At 43.0% G+C, this 17,596-nt stretch overlaps 1 protein-coding gene across 2 annotated transcripts in view; it reads left to right on the forward strand.

Moving 5' to 3' along the window:
• Positions 1 to 269: 269 nt before the first annotated feature.
• Positions 270 to 17,596, forward strand: part of LOC310774330 (sodium-driven chloride bicarbonate exchanger-like) — a gene marked incomplete at both ends in the record, with an annotated part of 75,053 nt that continues 57,726 nt past the window's right edge. For both annotated transcript variants that reach the window (XM_083634387.1, XM_083634388.1), the window contains 2 exons: positions 270 to 317; positions 3,266 to 3,295. In XM_083634387.1, coding sequence (XP_083490513.1) covers positions 270 to 317; positions 3,266 to 3,295 — 78 coding nt within the window. The remainder of the gene's footprint in view (positions 318 to 3,265; positions 3,296 to 17,596) is intronic.

Genomic DNA, 17,596 nt, shown 5'->3' on the forward strand with positions numbered 1-17,596 from the left:
ACGCGCAGTGCAGCCGCTCTGTGTCTCACATGTGCGTCTCGTCCAGGCTTTAACGCGTCTGCTGGGAAGCACTATACCTCCCCCCTCCATGCGTAAATTATGTAGGGCAGAACGGGAATGATTACCTCCATTTGAGAAAACCCGACCGGTGTAAGAGAGAAAAAGATCAGAAAAATCACCCGTTTCCAGCCAGGATTTGACAGAAGCAGAGCACATTAGGGTAGTAGCGCATCACGACTTGCCTATTGTGAAACCAAGGAGAAGAAAAGATGGACATCACGGATCAAGGGGCTCAAATGGAGCCGCTATTACCAACGGTAAGAATAAATAACGTTACACACGCTATTTCTGTTCAATTTAATCTAGCTATGAAAATTAAATATAGCATGTGGAGTGGTTATCAGCATGCTCTATTTCTCTTTAGAATAAAACAGGCATACCGGTAGTCATGATCAAACGTTCTATCAATAGAAATTGCATTAAATGCCGTTTCAAATGACCTATTTGCCAGTTTTATTGGTTGTCTGTTGCCTGACAATCATAACGTTTTCCCCACTGGTGGGAAAAAAAATCAAAATACTGCGCAGTCTAGATGGACCAAATACATACTGTAGGCTAATTCCATTCTGTACACAATTCATATGGTATGATTTACCCAATCGACCCATTTTTTTGCGACTCTTTATGAAACCCTGCTATCAAGCTGTTGCTTTAAGTATACTGCGGTTCCACTTCCAAGATGCTACAGTGAGATGTGTCACTTCAGCTGGAAAGCATGGAGTATATTTGATCTCAGACACATCTGAACAGTAAAGAGACAGAGGGGGTTATGTGCCTCATCAGTGGTATTTAGTGAGCTCCCTCTCCTCTCTATCCATGTGGCATGGGTAATTATCAAATGCTGCATAGCCCACTGTTCCTCATCTAGGCTATTTGAGTAAACCCCGCACAGAAAAGCACAAAACAAGTCCTTCCTCATCTATATAAGGTCTTGTGAACTCACTCCGTTATCCCTACCCTCTGATGAATTCACCATCCACTGACCTGAGAAGAGGAAAAGACAATAGCCTATTGTGTACTGAAAGCTGTCCCAAAGTGTTATTTTTTCTTATGAGAAATCAACAATACACTCTCCCCTAGGTAGGCTACATTGTTGGGGGGGGGGGGGGGCAACCTCATTGAGGTCAGAGCCCTTTGAGCCTACTGGCAAAATATCAAGTGAGCAGCAGGTCACCTCTGTTACATGACACATCTGCTCTCAGCATCACATCACCTCTGTTACGACACATCTGCTCTCAGCATCACATCACCTCCGTTACGACACATCTGCTCTCAGAATCACATCACCTCTGTTACGACACATCTGCTCTCAGCATCACATCACCTCCGTTACGACACATCTGCTCTCAGCATCACATCACCTCCGTTACATGACACATCTGCTCTCAGCATCACATCACCTCCGTTACGACACATCTGCTCTCAGCATCACATCACCTCCGTTACATGACACATCTGCTCTCAGCATCACATCACCTCTGTTACGACACATCTGCTCTCAGCATCACATCACCTCTGTTACATGACACATCTGCTCTCAGCATCACATCACATCCGTTACGACACATCTGCTCTCAGCATCACATCACCTCTGTTACATGACACATCTGCTCTCAGCATCACATCACCTCTGTTACATGACACATCTGCTCTCAGCATCACATCACCTCTGTTACATGACACATCTGCTCTCAGCATCACATCACCTCTGTTACGACACATCTGCTCTCAGCATCACATCACCTCTGTTACATGACACATCTGCTCTCAGCATCACATCACCTCCGTTACGACACATCTGCTCTCAGCATCACATCACCTCTGTTACATGACACATCTGCTCTCAGCATCACATCACCTCTGTTACGACACATCTGCTCTCAGCATCACATCACCTCTGTTACATGACACATCTGCTCTCAGCATCACATCACCTCCGTTACGACACATCTGCTCTCAGCATCACATCACCTCTGTTACATGACACATCTGCTCTCAGCATCACATCACCTCTGTTACGACACATCTGCTCTCAGCATCACATCACCTCTGTTACATGACACATCTGCTCTCAGCATCACATCACCTCCGTTACATGACACATCTGCTCTCAGCATCACATCACCTCTGTTACGACACATCTGCTCTCAGCATCACATCACCTCTGTTACGACACATCTGCTCTCAGCATCACATCACCTCTGTTACATGACACATCTGCTCTCAGCATCACATCACCTCTGTTACGACACATCTGCTCTCAGCATCACATCACCTCTGTTACATGACACATCTGCTCTCAGCATCACATCACCTCTGTTACATGACACATCTGCTCTCAGCATCGCATCACCTCTGTTACATGACACATCTGCTCTCAGCTTCAGCCTTATTAGCATTCAGGTGAGACTCCGCTGAGAAGAAGAAATAATATGTCCGCTGCTCCGGATCCGTTCAAGGCTAGTGGAGAAAGAAGAATTAGAAATACTGCCTTTTGTTTCACTTAAAAACAACAGTCGTTCTTGAGACACATCATGATCACATATACTGTACGCCCTGTTTTATTTATAGATGTGTAGCATGGTCTTGATTTCCCGGGGCTGTGGCGTGTACAGTGTGAGCCAGGCAGGACTGATGTGCAGTGGGATGGCTGCTCTGTCTCCCCTGCAGTCTCAATGCAGTGTGGTTCCCTGTCATTGTAACTCACTGCTGCTTCCTCTGGCCCTCCTCCTACACACTGCATGCCAATGCGTTGTCATGGTTGCGAAAGGATGCGTATGGGTATGTGAGGTGTTAGCATGGTGATAATGCCTGTGGGGCTCCTCGGTATATGACGAAACAGGAAGGCTACCCATTGAAAAACCTAGAAGGAGGGACTCTTCTCTCCTATTGGAGGTTACCAGGTTTCCAAGGTCAGGCAAGGGAGTATGTTTGATTTACAGTTCCATGTTGCACCTGACTGCAGCATCGCTGATACCGTAATTCTCAGCTGGCATTTTTCTTAGTGAATGAGTGCCGTTGTCATTGAACTGAGACATTTGGATTCATTACAGACTGACTGACAATTCAATTCTTTACACACAGTTAGTGTATCTGGCATGACATAATATACTGAACCCACCCACATGCCCTGTTTCTGTCATATTTTGTGGCAGTGTTCTGCAGATTGATTTATTGCTGTTCTTCTCTTACTTTGTTTTTGCAGGAGCAAAGTTCCCAAGAAAACAAAGATGTGGTGAGTAGGCTACATCTTCTCATCCTCTTCATTTGACCTGCAAAACATACATTTTGCCCAATAATAACTACTACTACTATATACCCATTGGTGGAAATGGCCAGGTTTGTTTTACTGTGTGGGGGGGTGGGGGTGGGGTGCCCTGGACACGGTCCCTATAGTCTTATTAACTAAAACTAAGGGAAAATAACTAGACAACACAAGCTACATTAAACGAAAGAACTGAACAAAAGGTGCATCGGTGAGGAGGGAGAGAGACTAAATGGTCTGAAGGTCCTCTTAATTAAGCCCAAGGAGTACACTGAGCCCACCTGCACTCAATCAGCCTTAACGACCCCACCTACCAGATCGGCAGAGGGGGTGGAGCAACGTCCGGGCCAGCAGGGGAATTGGCCAAGTACAATTGGGGAGAAAAATCCGAGGGGGGGGGGGGACATTGATGGCAAAAGTCTGATCACCTCTTTAATCTACATTTCCTGTATTTGCTGTAATTTGGGGCATCTTTTTTTGGTTTATATTTTTAATTATCCAGCTTGTTTAGCAGATGTCTGCTATATTTTTAGACCACAATGGTCACACATGTCACTGAGAATCCATCTGGTGAGCACGCAGGGCTGAGAACATGCTGGGTTCATCTGGTGAGCACGCAGGGCTGAGAACATGCTGTGTGAATGAATGCAAATGGTTTTTTCATAATAGATCATGGCAATTTAGTGAAGGCTTTCAACACGTGGCTCTGAGAGCTTGCAAAGACAGTAAAGAGTGAAGCTGACAATGGAGTCAGCCATACAGAGCTTTGATGCAGCCATGGCATCTGTTCTGACCAGGCAGCAAGCTCGGATCTGGACAGATGAAGCCTATGTGGAAGTGATAAACCGTTGTGGTCTATATAGCTAATTTCACCTTTCATGACAACTGTACAGGCGGTGAATTTGTATATAACTCACCTGTTTAGAGTAAAATAGAGACTATAGAAAGGACTGCGGCTCTCTGGGAAACCCCTGATCTCGCACCGTCTCACGCGAGCTGTGCAAGAACCCCCGAAATGGCGACGGCCACACTCCCATACACTATACTCTATATACTTTATACTCTATATACTCTATAGTATACTCTATACTCCCATACTCTAGGCTTCAAAACGGCCACACTCCCATACTCTATACTCTATACTCCCATAATCTAGGCTTCAAAACGGCCACACTCCCATACTCTATACTCTATACTCCCATACTCTAGGCTTCAAAACGGCCACACTCCCATACTCTATACCAGTACCCTATACTACGAAGCTATCTTAACAGATCCGCGATCTGTCACTTTGATCTGGTTTGACTGAACAGGATCAAAGCTATCTAGTTTAACGATACTACGACGCTGGTTTTCTACTCGATAACTGAAGCTGGATTTATCTGGGATCTGCCTGTGCACGCGCACGTTTTTCGCTCGTGCACAGGCGCGCGTCCACGCGAAAGAGGTGCGCTAGCCAATCACATTATGAACAGCTGAGTTGATCCACGCCCACACCCATTTCCTCGTTCAATGAAAGCGCAGTGTGATCAGAGTTTTTAGCGGATATTTAATGTAGCCTATGTCAGAATGAAAATCTGCGTTGGATATAGTCTGCTGAAGGACTGCCTAAAGCTGCCGCTTGTATTCACATCAGTCATTTGATTTACTTTGATCAGCGATTTATGTCTCCTACAGCAGCTTTTTGCGAGTGTAAATGTAAATGTGTAATCTCAGTCTATAAATTTCCACAATCTGTAAGCCTATTTAGACCATAGATTTAGAAACGCATGCTCAATGAATAATGATCTCTATCACTCATTATGTGTGTGGTTGCACTGATCGAATAATTCATATATAAAATAATGATAGCCTAATATAAAAGAGAAAACTGCTGAACTGAATTGAGACGATGCGGGCATAGTTTTCATTGATAAAAACTAGCCTATTTTTGCTCATATATTGGTATACAGCCTACAGGACACAGTTCCAGCTGAAACATGCAAGAGTAGCTGCATATTTAGTATTGGGGCTATCCCATATTTATCCCATATCTATATTATATGTATAGGCTTTTCTGGCATGTAGGAGAATATCATCCTCACTCCATTTGAGGCTCCGTTTATGATATGCGCTGCGGTGATTAATAGTGATCATATTTCTCCACGCATCGTTGAGCTGTTAAGACATAAAGTGGTAAGTAGGCTTAATTTAATTATGTAGCCTACAGAGCCACAAATGTTTTTCTTGTTCTATTCTCAGTTGACTGCAATCTATTTTTCATATGGCGATCTTATATGAATGGTGAGTGACTCCAGAGAGCCGATTATATGGGTCTGTCATGGATTTTGATCTTATCCTCTGAAGCTAACCTGGTCGGGACCAGGGGAAAAGAGAAAAAATCTGCCCGGTTTTTACTACTTTCCCTCAGACTTCTCCATGATTAAAAATAGTCTAAGGATGCAGGGATAATTGCTACCTCTATTGTTTGAGCACTGTGGTGGCGTTGACCCTTGTACCCATTCATATTGGTTACTTTTACTGTCACTCTGGTAAGAGTGGCAACTAAATAAAATGTAAGAGTGTGTGTGTGTGTGTGTGTGTGTGTGTGTGTGTGTGTGTGTGTGTGTGTGTGTGTTTGTGTGTGTGTGTGTGTGTGTGTGTGTGTGTGTGTGTGTGTGTGTGTGTGTGTGTGTGTGTGTGTGTGTGTGTATAGACATATATGGTGATTTGTGATGAATGGTGATGGATCGTGACTAGTATGAGCATGATAGACAACTTGACAGAGGACTAAAAGGAGGAAAGCACAATGTTGCTGTCTTGGGAGTAGTTGGAGGTGGAATGTCTACCCTTGTTTCCTTCTTGTGGGTCGGATCATAGCTCTCATAGATCTGAGAACTGACCTTGTGAATCAATGTAACAAACATCTTGGCTCATGAGCATCTCTTTAGCATAGTGTAAAGTGCAGTATTGTAACATTATAGAATCATTACCTTCTATAGCTCTGGATTATACAAGACTACTACAAACAGTTGGGATCTAACCTGTAGGAACCTGGTTTCGTAATGGACCTCTAACTTATGCATTGACAGTTAGTTGGATGTTGAAGTATATATTAGAGCAGATCTACAGTAGATCCATACCTTCGCATTTACTACTGTTTATTTTATGCTATGTGTGTTCTGTGAGCGAGCTACTGTAACTTGTCCCAATTTCCCCCCGGGGATCATTAAAGTCTTTCTGATTCTGATTCTTGATTCTGATTCTGATTCTGATTCTGATTTATTGGTCCTTTCAACCTAGTCATGATTGGAAAACAAACTCAACTGGACCTGGTCTTGGACTTGACTTGGACTTATCTAAGGTGGTCTTGCCTACAGTCCTGGATGGGTAGATATGGTACTGTAGGGGTCTCTCTTCTCTCTGCCAAGCTGGTTGATTGGCCAGGCTAAAGAGGATCAATGGCAACAGATGAGGCAAGTCTACTGAGCCTCATCTCAGCCTGGGCTTGTTGTTTTGAACATGCTGTTCTTGGATCAGTATGAGATCTCTATGATCTTGTTGTTTTGAACATGCTGTTCTTGGATCAGTATGAGATCTCTATGATCTTGTTGTTTTGAACATGCTGTTCTTGGATCAGTATGAGATCTCTATGATCTTGTTCTTTTGAACATGCTGTTCTTGGATCAGTATGAGATCTATATATGATCTTGTTCTTTTGAACATGCTGTTCTTGGATCAGTATGAGATCTATATATGATCTTGTTCTTTTGAACATGCTGTTCTTGGATCAGTATGAGATCTCTATATGATCTTGTTCTTTTGAACATGCTGTTCTTGGATCAGTATGATATCTCTATGATCTTGTTCTTTTGAACATGCTGTTCTTGGATCAGTATGAGATCTCTATATGATCTTGTTCTTTTGAACATGCTGTTCTTGGATCAGTATGATATATCTATGATCTTGTTCTTTTGAACATGCTGTTCTTGGATCAGTATCTCTATATGATCTTGTTCTTTTGATCAGTATGAGATCTCTATGATCTTGTTCTTTTGAACATGCTGTTCTTGGATCAGTATGAGATCTCTATGATCTTGTTCTTTTGAACATGCTGTTCTTGGATCAGTATGAGATCTCTATGATCTTGTTCTTTTGAACATGCTGTTCTTGGATCAGTATGATATCTCTATATGATCTTGTTCTTTTGAACATGCTGTTCTTGGATCAGTATGAGATCTCTATGATCTTGTTCTTTTGAACATGCTGTTCTTGGATCAGTATGATATCTCTATATGATCTTCTTCTTTTGAACATGCTGTTCTTGGATCAGTATGAGATCTCTATATGATCTTGTTCTTTTGAACATGCTGTTCTTGGATCAGTATGAGATCTCTATATGATTGGTGATCCAACTGTGTAAAGCTGGCAGGCAGGCAGACAGACAGACAGGCAGGAAGTCTCCTTACCACAGCTAGGAGCCCACACCGGCTGTCAGGCTGCTAAACAAAACTCTGTAACACTTTCTATGAAGGTCATATATAACTCGTTATGAGCACATTCATAAGACATTATAATGCATTTATAAGGCTTTATAAAATATATAAGGCTTATATATAAGCCATATATATATATATATATATATATATATATATATATGGCTTTATAAATATATATATTATACACGTTTATAATCATACATGGCAACTTATAACAAGGTTTATAAAGTATTATAAGTGGAGGACATAATGTATTATAATAAACATCAGTAATATGCTATAGCACGACTTGTGACAGCACTATTAATGACATTATTACACAGTTATGAGGACTTATGAGCAGTATTTGCTGGCTGCAAGTAAAGTGTAAAACAAAAAAAGATTACTCTTTCAAACACTGTTCTCACTTTGGCATGGATGTATAAAGCCTTATGAATGCTGAACTTATAATACATTATGTCCACCACTTATAATACTTTATAAACCTTGTTACATTATAAGTTGCCATGCATAAAGAGTTTTATAAAGCCTGATAAATGGATAATGTCTCATAATGTATTGTAGCGGATCGTGTATTCGCCAAGGAACCGGAGACTTGAGTTGGTACAGGGCTTTTATTCACAGTTAGTTATCCTAGCTTTCCGCGGTAGCCTTGCTGCTAGCTCTCCACACAACCACACCAGCTCCCCGCCTCACTTGTCTGACTTACGCCACGCGGCCGCTGGTCCCATACGCACCCTTCCCCCTAGGAACAACCCACACATCTCAGTTCCTAGCTAAACACGGAAACACCACATTACCTGTAATTACCTGGATCGCTACAGTATTATAGATAGAGATAGATGGAGAACGTGAGGTGGAGCAATGGTGAGGTGAATGTGAGGAGAAAGACATGGAGAAAGCAGTGTCTTGTTCAAAGCATGATCTGGGAGGCTATGGACAACCAGGTGCAACTGAAAGATATCTTCTGCTGTGAGCAATGCAACTGCCGTCTTTACCAATGAGAACTTCAGGGAATATCAGATGACATAGAGAGAGCATTATTACAATTCAACATTGTCATCACAGGCAGAACAGCAGCGATAGTTGCTTGTTTGTTACCCTTAGATCTATTTCTAGTGCACCATGCCTGGATCACAGTTTCGCTGACAATGCACTACAGCCAGAGAGCAGCTTCTTTGCATCAGGTAGGGTGTGCAGGCGCTCGCGCGCACACACACACACACACACACACACACACACACACACACACACACACACACACACAGACACACACACACAGAGATGTACAGATACAGTCCCAGCCCTGCTCGCTGCCTCTCCCACTTGAGGTGTGTGACGTGACGACCATGGCACGTGAAGTTGTGAGGAGTACCGGGGTCTTTGGATGGAGCACTTTCATTCAGAATGTTCTTTGGCTCGCTAGGACCTAAGCCAAGCCTAAGCCTCTCTTAGGTAACGGGGCTACAGGGCTTGGCGGCAGTTGTGCTCAGCCGATCACAACTGTGCACACAGCACAGCGTTGGTGATGTCAGCGCACTAATCTCTCTGGGGGGATTGGGCGGATGGACGCTTGTCAGAAACATTTTCATGCTACCTCTGGATGAAAGCTGCTGGAGGCAGGAGCAGAATCAGCCCGAGCTCAGCTCAGCATCCTGCTTTGGTTTTATGTTGTGTTCACGGGGCTTTTGGAGGGAGCTTGCTGCCACATTCTGCCATGGGAAGAGCAGGTGAGAAGAGAGGCTGAGGAGAGGAGAGTGTGGGTACCACCAGGCTCCCAACAGACAAGCTGAGTCTCTCTCTCTCTCTCTCTCTCTCTCTCTCTTTCACTCCCATTTTCGCTCTCCCTCACTCTCACACACAATCACAAACGCACGCTCAACTCTCAGCGGGGCTCGGGCCCTGAGCCTTAGCCTCTCATCTTTCAACTGCCGCAAGCACAAGGGGAGTTAGCGGGCATCCTGCCCCGACCTTAGGAGTCAAGCCATGCACGCAGTGGACCACAACAATGGATTTATTTACCAGGTAAGTTACTCTGGCTTTGCTCTTACGACCGAAAAGTAAGATGGGCATATATATATATATATATATATAGATATATATATATATATATATATATATATAGATATATATATATATATATATATATATTCATAGTTAAAACTATAGTTCCTCAGTTTTTTGTTCCTCAGTTCCACTGTTTGGTGCTTTCAGCATCATGCATTAGTTTTCCCATCAAACTTCAGGTTGGTTCTGGGGGCTCTCTTGCCGTGACCTGAAGTTACAGTGGTTAGATTGATCAGCTTGAGGCATCATCATCTCTGTTAAGCCTGCATGTGATCTTCTTACTCTTTGACTTGAATGAATCAACACTAATACATGATTACAGGATAGTGTTATAGTTGCAATCAGAGTCGTGCTACCAACTGTATAGGGTTAATGTATGTATAGTTAATGGGCTGCTGGAGGCTCGCCTCCTGTGCTGCAGAGTGGGCCAGTTGTGCTGATCTGCATGTGAAAGCCCCGAGGATGCTGCCTGACAGATGGGACTGTCATGCTGGGGAGGAGGGGGGGGAGCTTATACCCGCTGTGCTGACCCCAGTGATCTCTGAGGGAGGCCATGGTGAACAAAAGCCAGACTTAGTAGATGTGTTTATGTGTGAGCACTTTGTCCGGTCAGGTGTATCCCATAGCTGGACACATTTTCAAGACTATTCCTCTTGATCGGCTAACCAAAGCTCCCTTCAGGACAGGCAAAAAGTTTTTCTGCAAGCATTTTTGTTTTAGGGTAAATTACCTCCTGGAAGTTTTGTCAGCAGGAGTCTTAATTAGTGGTCAGTACGGCAGGTTTAAAAAAAACTTCTTGACCCTACCTGCTGTTTGAGAGAGGCACTGTAGTGTACGCAGTCTACGCACTTTGAGTCCAAGGTTAGGGAGAGGAGAGGTGATGCTGTAGAGACGCCCACATTGTACTTAGCATATTCTTCCCTGTGATGCTGCGGATGCTGTCCCTGTTTCCATTGCCACGGTAACCATGGCCATCTGTAGGGCTCACGACAACAGAAGCTGTCAGCCAATCAGAGGGCTTGTACAGCCACTGTTAATCCACCTCCCCTCTTAGCTATAGCCACAAGCTATAGCACCATCCTGGCTCTGAGCGCATGTAGAAAGTCCACTCCACTCTGAAGCAGATTCAAAGTAAATGGAGATTTTTATTATATTGAAACGCCACCTGCTTGGCTGTTTCTCTAGGCTAACTGTGGACATGAATGTATTCTGCAAACCCTTTCGTTATTTACTAGGTCTAATGTTTAATGTACAACTCCTGGCCTAGATATCAAGCTAATGTAAACATCCATCATCCCTGCTGTTCGGTGCGTCACCGAAACCCTCCGGAGAGATCATTGAGGAACGTGGAAATGAGGTCACATATCTGCTTCCCAGAGAGCGGTGCGATAATGTACACAGTTTCCTGAAAAAGCGGCTTGTGTGAATCAATAGATCTGTGATTTGTACTGGCTAAGAAAGTGAAACATGAGCCGTCAGACAAATCTTGGGTTGACACGTGAAGACATCTTCTGTGTTGTTTTAGAAGGAGTTACCTCTGAAGGATAACATCGCTGGCTAGCTAATATGCCCTGCCCTAAGTTACAATTACTTGTGTTATTGTTTCCATCACATCCTGTGATATCATTCTCATGTGCTGGGGCAAAACAAGTTGCGAGAAGATGAAGAGAATGTAACTTTTGCTTTCATTTATGTCTCAGACTAATCCTTAATCCGAATGTGATGAAAACAGTGCGTTTGACTGACATCATTAGATTGGAGTCGTTTGTCAATTGCTCAAGCGCATCTCAAATGAATGTGTAGTAGCTGAGAGAAATGTTAAGCTGTAATGTTTGTCTCTGGGAAAGTAGTGAGAGGATTATCTTTGTGAAAGTTGTTTCACTATCAAGGATTAGACCATTTCTTTCTGCCCAAAATCTGGAAACTGTCATTCACGCTTTCATAACCAGTCGATTGGACTACTGTTAATTCCCTGCTCTCTGGCATCAGCAAAAAATCCCCCTCACGCCTCCGGCTCATCCACAACTCTGCTGCCAGGATTTTAACTCGTTCGAGGAAACATGATCACATTCCACCAATCCTGCCTCCCAGGACTACCTGTTGCTTTCACAATTGATTTGAACATTTGATTGATTACTTACAAAGCTCAGAGAGGCCTTGCCCCAAGCTATGTATCAGATCTCTTATTGCCCTATACCACACATGGGCAAAATGCGGCCCGCGATCTAATTGCAATTTTTTTTCTTTTTTTTCTTTTTTTTCTTTTACAGTGCACCTGAACACAACATGCAAGATACCCGCTGAATAAGTGTCCAAATGTTCAAGTCATTCTGGCCAATACTCCACTTCTGTTATAACATTTCAGTCTGGAATATGGAATATCTTTTAATAATCTTTATGACTAAAAGGCTAAAAGTAATCTCATGTGTAAGAAATTACTGTTCTACATTGAAGTAAAAATGTAAATAATTAACTAACTAAGATTTATTTCGCTTCAAGAGTGCATTTTTGTTCGTGTGACCCTCAACACAGGCTTTGAGAATCCCGGGCCACTTATTGATACTTATGCTTAAATTAACCCACTCATATTCTGGTTTATTTCAAGAAAAACATTTCGGCTAGTGGAAATTCTAATTGGCTGGTAACTTTAAAATCTAGCAGCCATATTGGCAGGTGGTCAAAAAAGTTAATTTCAAGCCCAGCACGGAGAGCAGGTGGTAACATAGGAGTGAGTGAGAAAAGGATCAAATATTGGTGGTTAAGACTGAATAATGACATCACAACTGTTAATTTAAAATGAGTTATTCCTCTAAACCTGCCTTCAAATGCCCCAAATTTTTCGCACTGCCGCCGTTTGGCCCTCAGCAAAATCTGGTAGTGAGGACAATTTTTTGTGGCCCTCTCTATCATCAAAGTTGCCCATCCATGGGTTACGGCATCACAATATTTGTTCGGCCCCCGGCAACAATGGTTTCTCATGTGGCCCCCCCATGAAAAATAGTTGCCCACCCCTGCCCTATACTGTATGTACCTTCCCACTCCCTAAGATCATGGGATGCATTGTAGCTTCTTGTTCCGGGTTCCAGCCTGAGTGCAGTCAGACCTCCCAGACTCTGGGACAACTTGCCTTTGTACAGTATTTGTATAATGTGATTAGTTTTTATGGCTTTTAGTTTGTTTTATTCTCTTTGCATTTTAAATGTCATCTAGCACTTTGTAACTGTTTTGAAAAGTGCTATATAAATAGTTATTTTTATGAAGTGATGTTTGGCAAAAGCTTATGTAAGCAGCCATAATATTGGAATATGCAAAAAGATCTTAGAATAGGGTTTCATATCCTATCTTAACATAATAGTGTTACCTCTTTCAACTAATTAAAATATTTTTTGTGCAACTCCTGCTCCTACTTAGTAAAGACTAAATGTAGTTTGGCCATTTTTTTGTATGTTTTTAGCGGGAGGTTCTTATCTGGAGGAAACCCCAGCGGAGCATGGGGAGAATATGCAAACTCTGCACAGAAAGTCCCTTTCTCACGAGATAGCCCACCTGGGCACCAGGCACTGAAGGCATTGGGGAGACATACCCCCAGTGCCAACAGCGTCACAGGCCAGAATCGAACCCAGCGCTACAGTACCACTGCGCCACTGTGACCCCTTATACATAATAATAATAATACAAATAATAATAATAAGAATAATAATAAATGCCCCTAATAAATACATGAAGATATAATTGTTTCTCTTTTTCACATATTAGTAGTGTTACAACCTCAAGGAAGTAGCAAAAGAGGGAATCATACGCCGAAGTAAAACTTAAAACAATAATTCATTAACTAAAATGAATGGAAAATAACTAGACAACACAAACTAAATTAAACAAACAAACCGAACAAAAGGTGCATTGTGAGGAGGGAGAGAGACTGAATGGTCTGGAGCCCAAAGGAGAAGATGGCGCCCAGGTGCACTCAATCAGCCTTAACGAGGATCCCTCCTGCAGGCTGCAGGAGAGACAAGATACAGCAGCAGAGAGCAGCAGGGTCGTCACAGTAGTTGTTTAGCTTATTCACACTTCACTTCCCACTCAATTCACCCATTTTGTGTCTAAAAGGCAGGAAGTAACAGACAGTAACACACTTGTGTCCCTGTGAAACGTCATCAGTCGCAGCTGTTCCAATACAAGTTCACGTTTCGCCAAGAACGCTTAAAATTCCCGGATGTGTTCTCGACATGCCCACTTTACCGAGGATGCTCTGGTTGGTGACTTGTGTCAACTTGGCAAGGCAGATATCCCAGCATTAATTTCGGCATAAGCAGAGGCAGAACGCAGCAGAGAAGATGCCATAAGCTCCGGGATGTTTTTTACAATTTAAAGTTTTATTTCATCACTAAATTAATTTCTGATGACTTTTGATGCCTACAAGCAGGGTAGTAGGTTTCAATAAGTGCCACTTTATGGGCATTTATGCCGAAAAATGGCAAAAAGCTCCAGAGCACAACTGGTTGCATCTAAATCAGCTGAGCTTTTTATTTGTGTAGTACTGCAGGCGGCCTCTGCGCTGGTATTGCGCAATACCCTCAAGAACGCATCGTCTCAAACTGCCAACAGCGTCATGTGTGCTTGTGACTTAGCAAGTTCATTCTTCCAAGAACGACTAGCAAGAACGTTCTCCCCAAGAACACAAGAACCAGAACGCATTCTTGGTATTGAGAAACGGCCTAGGTGTGCAGTGCCGGAGCTTTAACTAATGTCTTGCTTGCACCTATGTTACTTCCTGCCTTTAGACACAAAATGGGTGAATTGGGTGGGAAGTGAAATAGGCTAATTATCATAATACTGGAGTTCATAGTTTACCCACTTGTTAAGCTACCACTATATCACTACCACTATATCACTGGCCATATCAATATATAGGTCAACATCAAATTAGTACAGGTGATCATGATTACCGTAAATTCCGGACTATAAGCCGCGGCTTTTTTCCCGTTTTTTGGCCCCTGCGGCTTATATAACGGTGCGTCTTATCTATGGATTTTTTCAGAAAAAAAATTTCAAATACAAATAAAATCTCTCTTTTTTAGCACTCTTTCTACCTATAAATCCACTTCTGTTTTAATTTCCTCTGTTGCCCTCTTTTCACCACACCGCGGACACTGTGTGCACTGTCGAAATAAACAAAGGTGTTGTGTTATGTTGTTTTGTTGAAATGTTACGGTAATACGGTAAATGGGAGCTTCCTCAAACAGCCAACAATCCCCTCTGTGCGTGAACCCTTACATATGGTAATTACGGTAAGCAAAGTTCATCAGCCCGGAATCACAACAAGACGAGCAGTCTCTCTCTCACTTACCATGGGGAAGGTACGCAGAAAGTCACACGACGCAGCTTTCAAGCTGAAAGCAGTCGAACTCGCACTAAAAGAAACAAACAGAGCAGCAGCGCGTAGCCTGGGCATCGATGAGTCAATGGTGAGACGTTGGAAGCAGCAGCAGCAGGAACTGTCTCAGTGTAATAAGACAAAAAAGTCCTTCAGAGGCCACAAAAGCAGATGGCCGGAACTTGAAGATTCCCTTGAGGACTGGGTGTTGACCCAGAGAGGAGACGGCCGAGGCGTTTCCACGGTGCAGATCCGACTGAAGGCCAAAACAATCGCCGCCGAGATGAAAATTGAACATTTCAGAGGTGGGCCATCTTGGTGCTACCGATTCATGAGACGAAAGGGACTGTCCGTCCGGGGGAGAACTACTGAACAACTCCCTCCCGACTACCAGGAGAAAATCACAAACTTCGGCGAATTCACACAAAGGAAGATCACGGAATATTATAGGAGTGTGAAAACATCCACAATCACCAACGGGTTCCAAAACGCTGGACTGCTGCGGGATGAAAAGGATGACGCCGCCACAGCTGGCGCTGAGGGCCGTCAGAGGCTTCAGAGGCTGTTCGATGCCGACAGTGATGAAGAGGAGTTCGTTGGTTTTGAGTGACAATGAAGGAGAGAGGAGAGTGGTTGACGAAGCCACCCTGAACCTGTTCGTTTCCGACACTGAAGATGAGGACTTTGGTGGTTTCAGTACGCAGGAAGAAGAGGAAGACGAGGATTAGTGACTTGACTTCTCTGGTTACAGGTTTGCTGCACATATACGGTAGCCTATTGTTGTGTGATTTTGTCTGGGGATTAGTGACCTGACTTTTGTTTTGTTTTGTTGAAATGTTAATAAATGGGAGCTTCCCCAAACAGCGATCTCTTTCCCGACATTCCTCTCTGTGCACGAACCCTTTCATATGGTAATTAAACATCAAAACACCCGCGGCTTATAGTCCGGTGCGGCTTATAGAAGAAAAAAATAGTCAATTTTGGTGCTGCGGCTTATAGACCGGTGCGTCTTATAGTCCGGAATTTACGGTACATTACATTACATTACGTCATTTGGCAGACGCTTTTATCCAAAGCGACTTACAATAACACATTTTTGTCAGCAATAGAGCAATCAACTATGGAGCACAGTCTATGAAAACTACAACTTCTGAAGGAACAGTGGTACAAGTTTAGGTTAGTGGTACAAGTTTAGGTTAGTAGTTTTTTTTTTTTTTTTTGAAAGAGAGAGAACGAAGTTAGATCAAGAAGGGCACAGATGGAGCCTGAATGCCTGATGATAATAGCAAGATAATATTCTTCTGACGATGTCAGTCTCCCGTGAATGTAACCTACTGTACACTGATATGGATTAGAGTCATCCTCTGGTCTGGTCTTCATGTTAACGAATGCTGACTGGGCTGTCATAAGAGAGCAGGTGTGAAGGTTTAAATTGAGTGGCATTTCCCATTAACTGCATTATCAAAGCACAGACTCAGGACAATTTTGTAACACCTTGTATAGTAATAATTATGCTTCATACAGCATTTAGTAAAAGATTGTGATTCAGTAAGGTGAAATAACTGTGGAGAATGTTAATTAAGCATTACTAGACTGCAGTTTTCTTGGGGGGGGGGGGTTTTCAGGAAGCATCATATGAGCTAGAACACATTTCAGGTCAGTTTCTGGCTGTGTTTATTTTTGGAGAGTATCAGTTGAACATGCACCACAGCAACCCAAGGGCAAACACAAGGTGCTGCGTACAGGGTTGCGTTGAAAGTACAGCACAAGTTTTTTGTCATGCTTAGTTTGTCTGCAGAATTGCAGAATTGTTGGCATTTTCAGTCGTTTTCCATGTTAATTTATGGGTTAGGGTCTTTTTTTAATGACTTGGCCATCTCAGACAGCCTCTTCAACATGTTTCTCAAAGTGACAACCAAGTTTTCAGGTGATGTAGGTCCCACGCAAGAACAAACTGAATTATTTCTCTAGGCCTATTTTCAATTATGAAATAATTTACGTTACTAGAAAAAGTAGGCCAAGGCCTACTTTAGATCTTTTTTTTTCAATATCAGACTAATTATGGACAATTCTGCAATATTCCATGTTTTACAGTTGACTCCATTTTTATTACCAAATTCCGTGATTCTGTCCGTGTTTTCTGAATTGCAGAAATCATAGGGTTGGTGACTGTGTGTGTGCGTCCGTGCGTGCGTGCGTGTGTACATGTGTGTCTTCAGGCATAGAATGAAAGGCTGTCCTATTTGAGTTTTTTTCTGTGCTTGGTTTCCCAGGACTGTTCGTTGGTTTTGTACTTAGGCTACCTAGTGGCCGCCAGATGTGATTACCAAATCTAGGGCAGTGGCTGCCTGG

Source organism: Poromitra crassiceps (genome assembly GCF_964638095.1).
Source record: "Poromitra crassiceps genome assembly, chromosome: 3".
NCBI lineage: Eukaryota > Metazoa > Chordata > Actinopteri > Beryciformes > Melamphaidae > Poromitra > Poromitra crassiceps.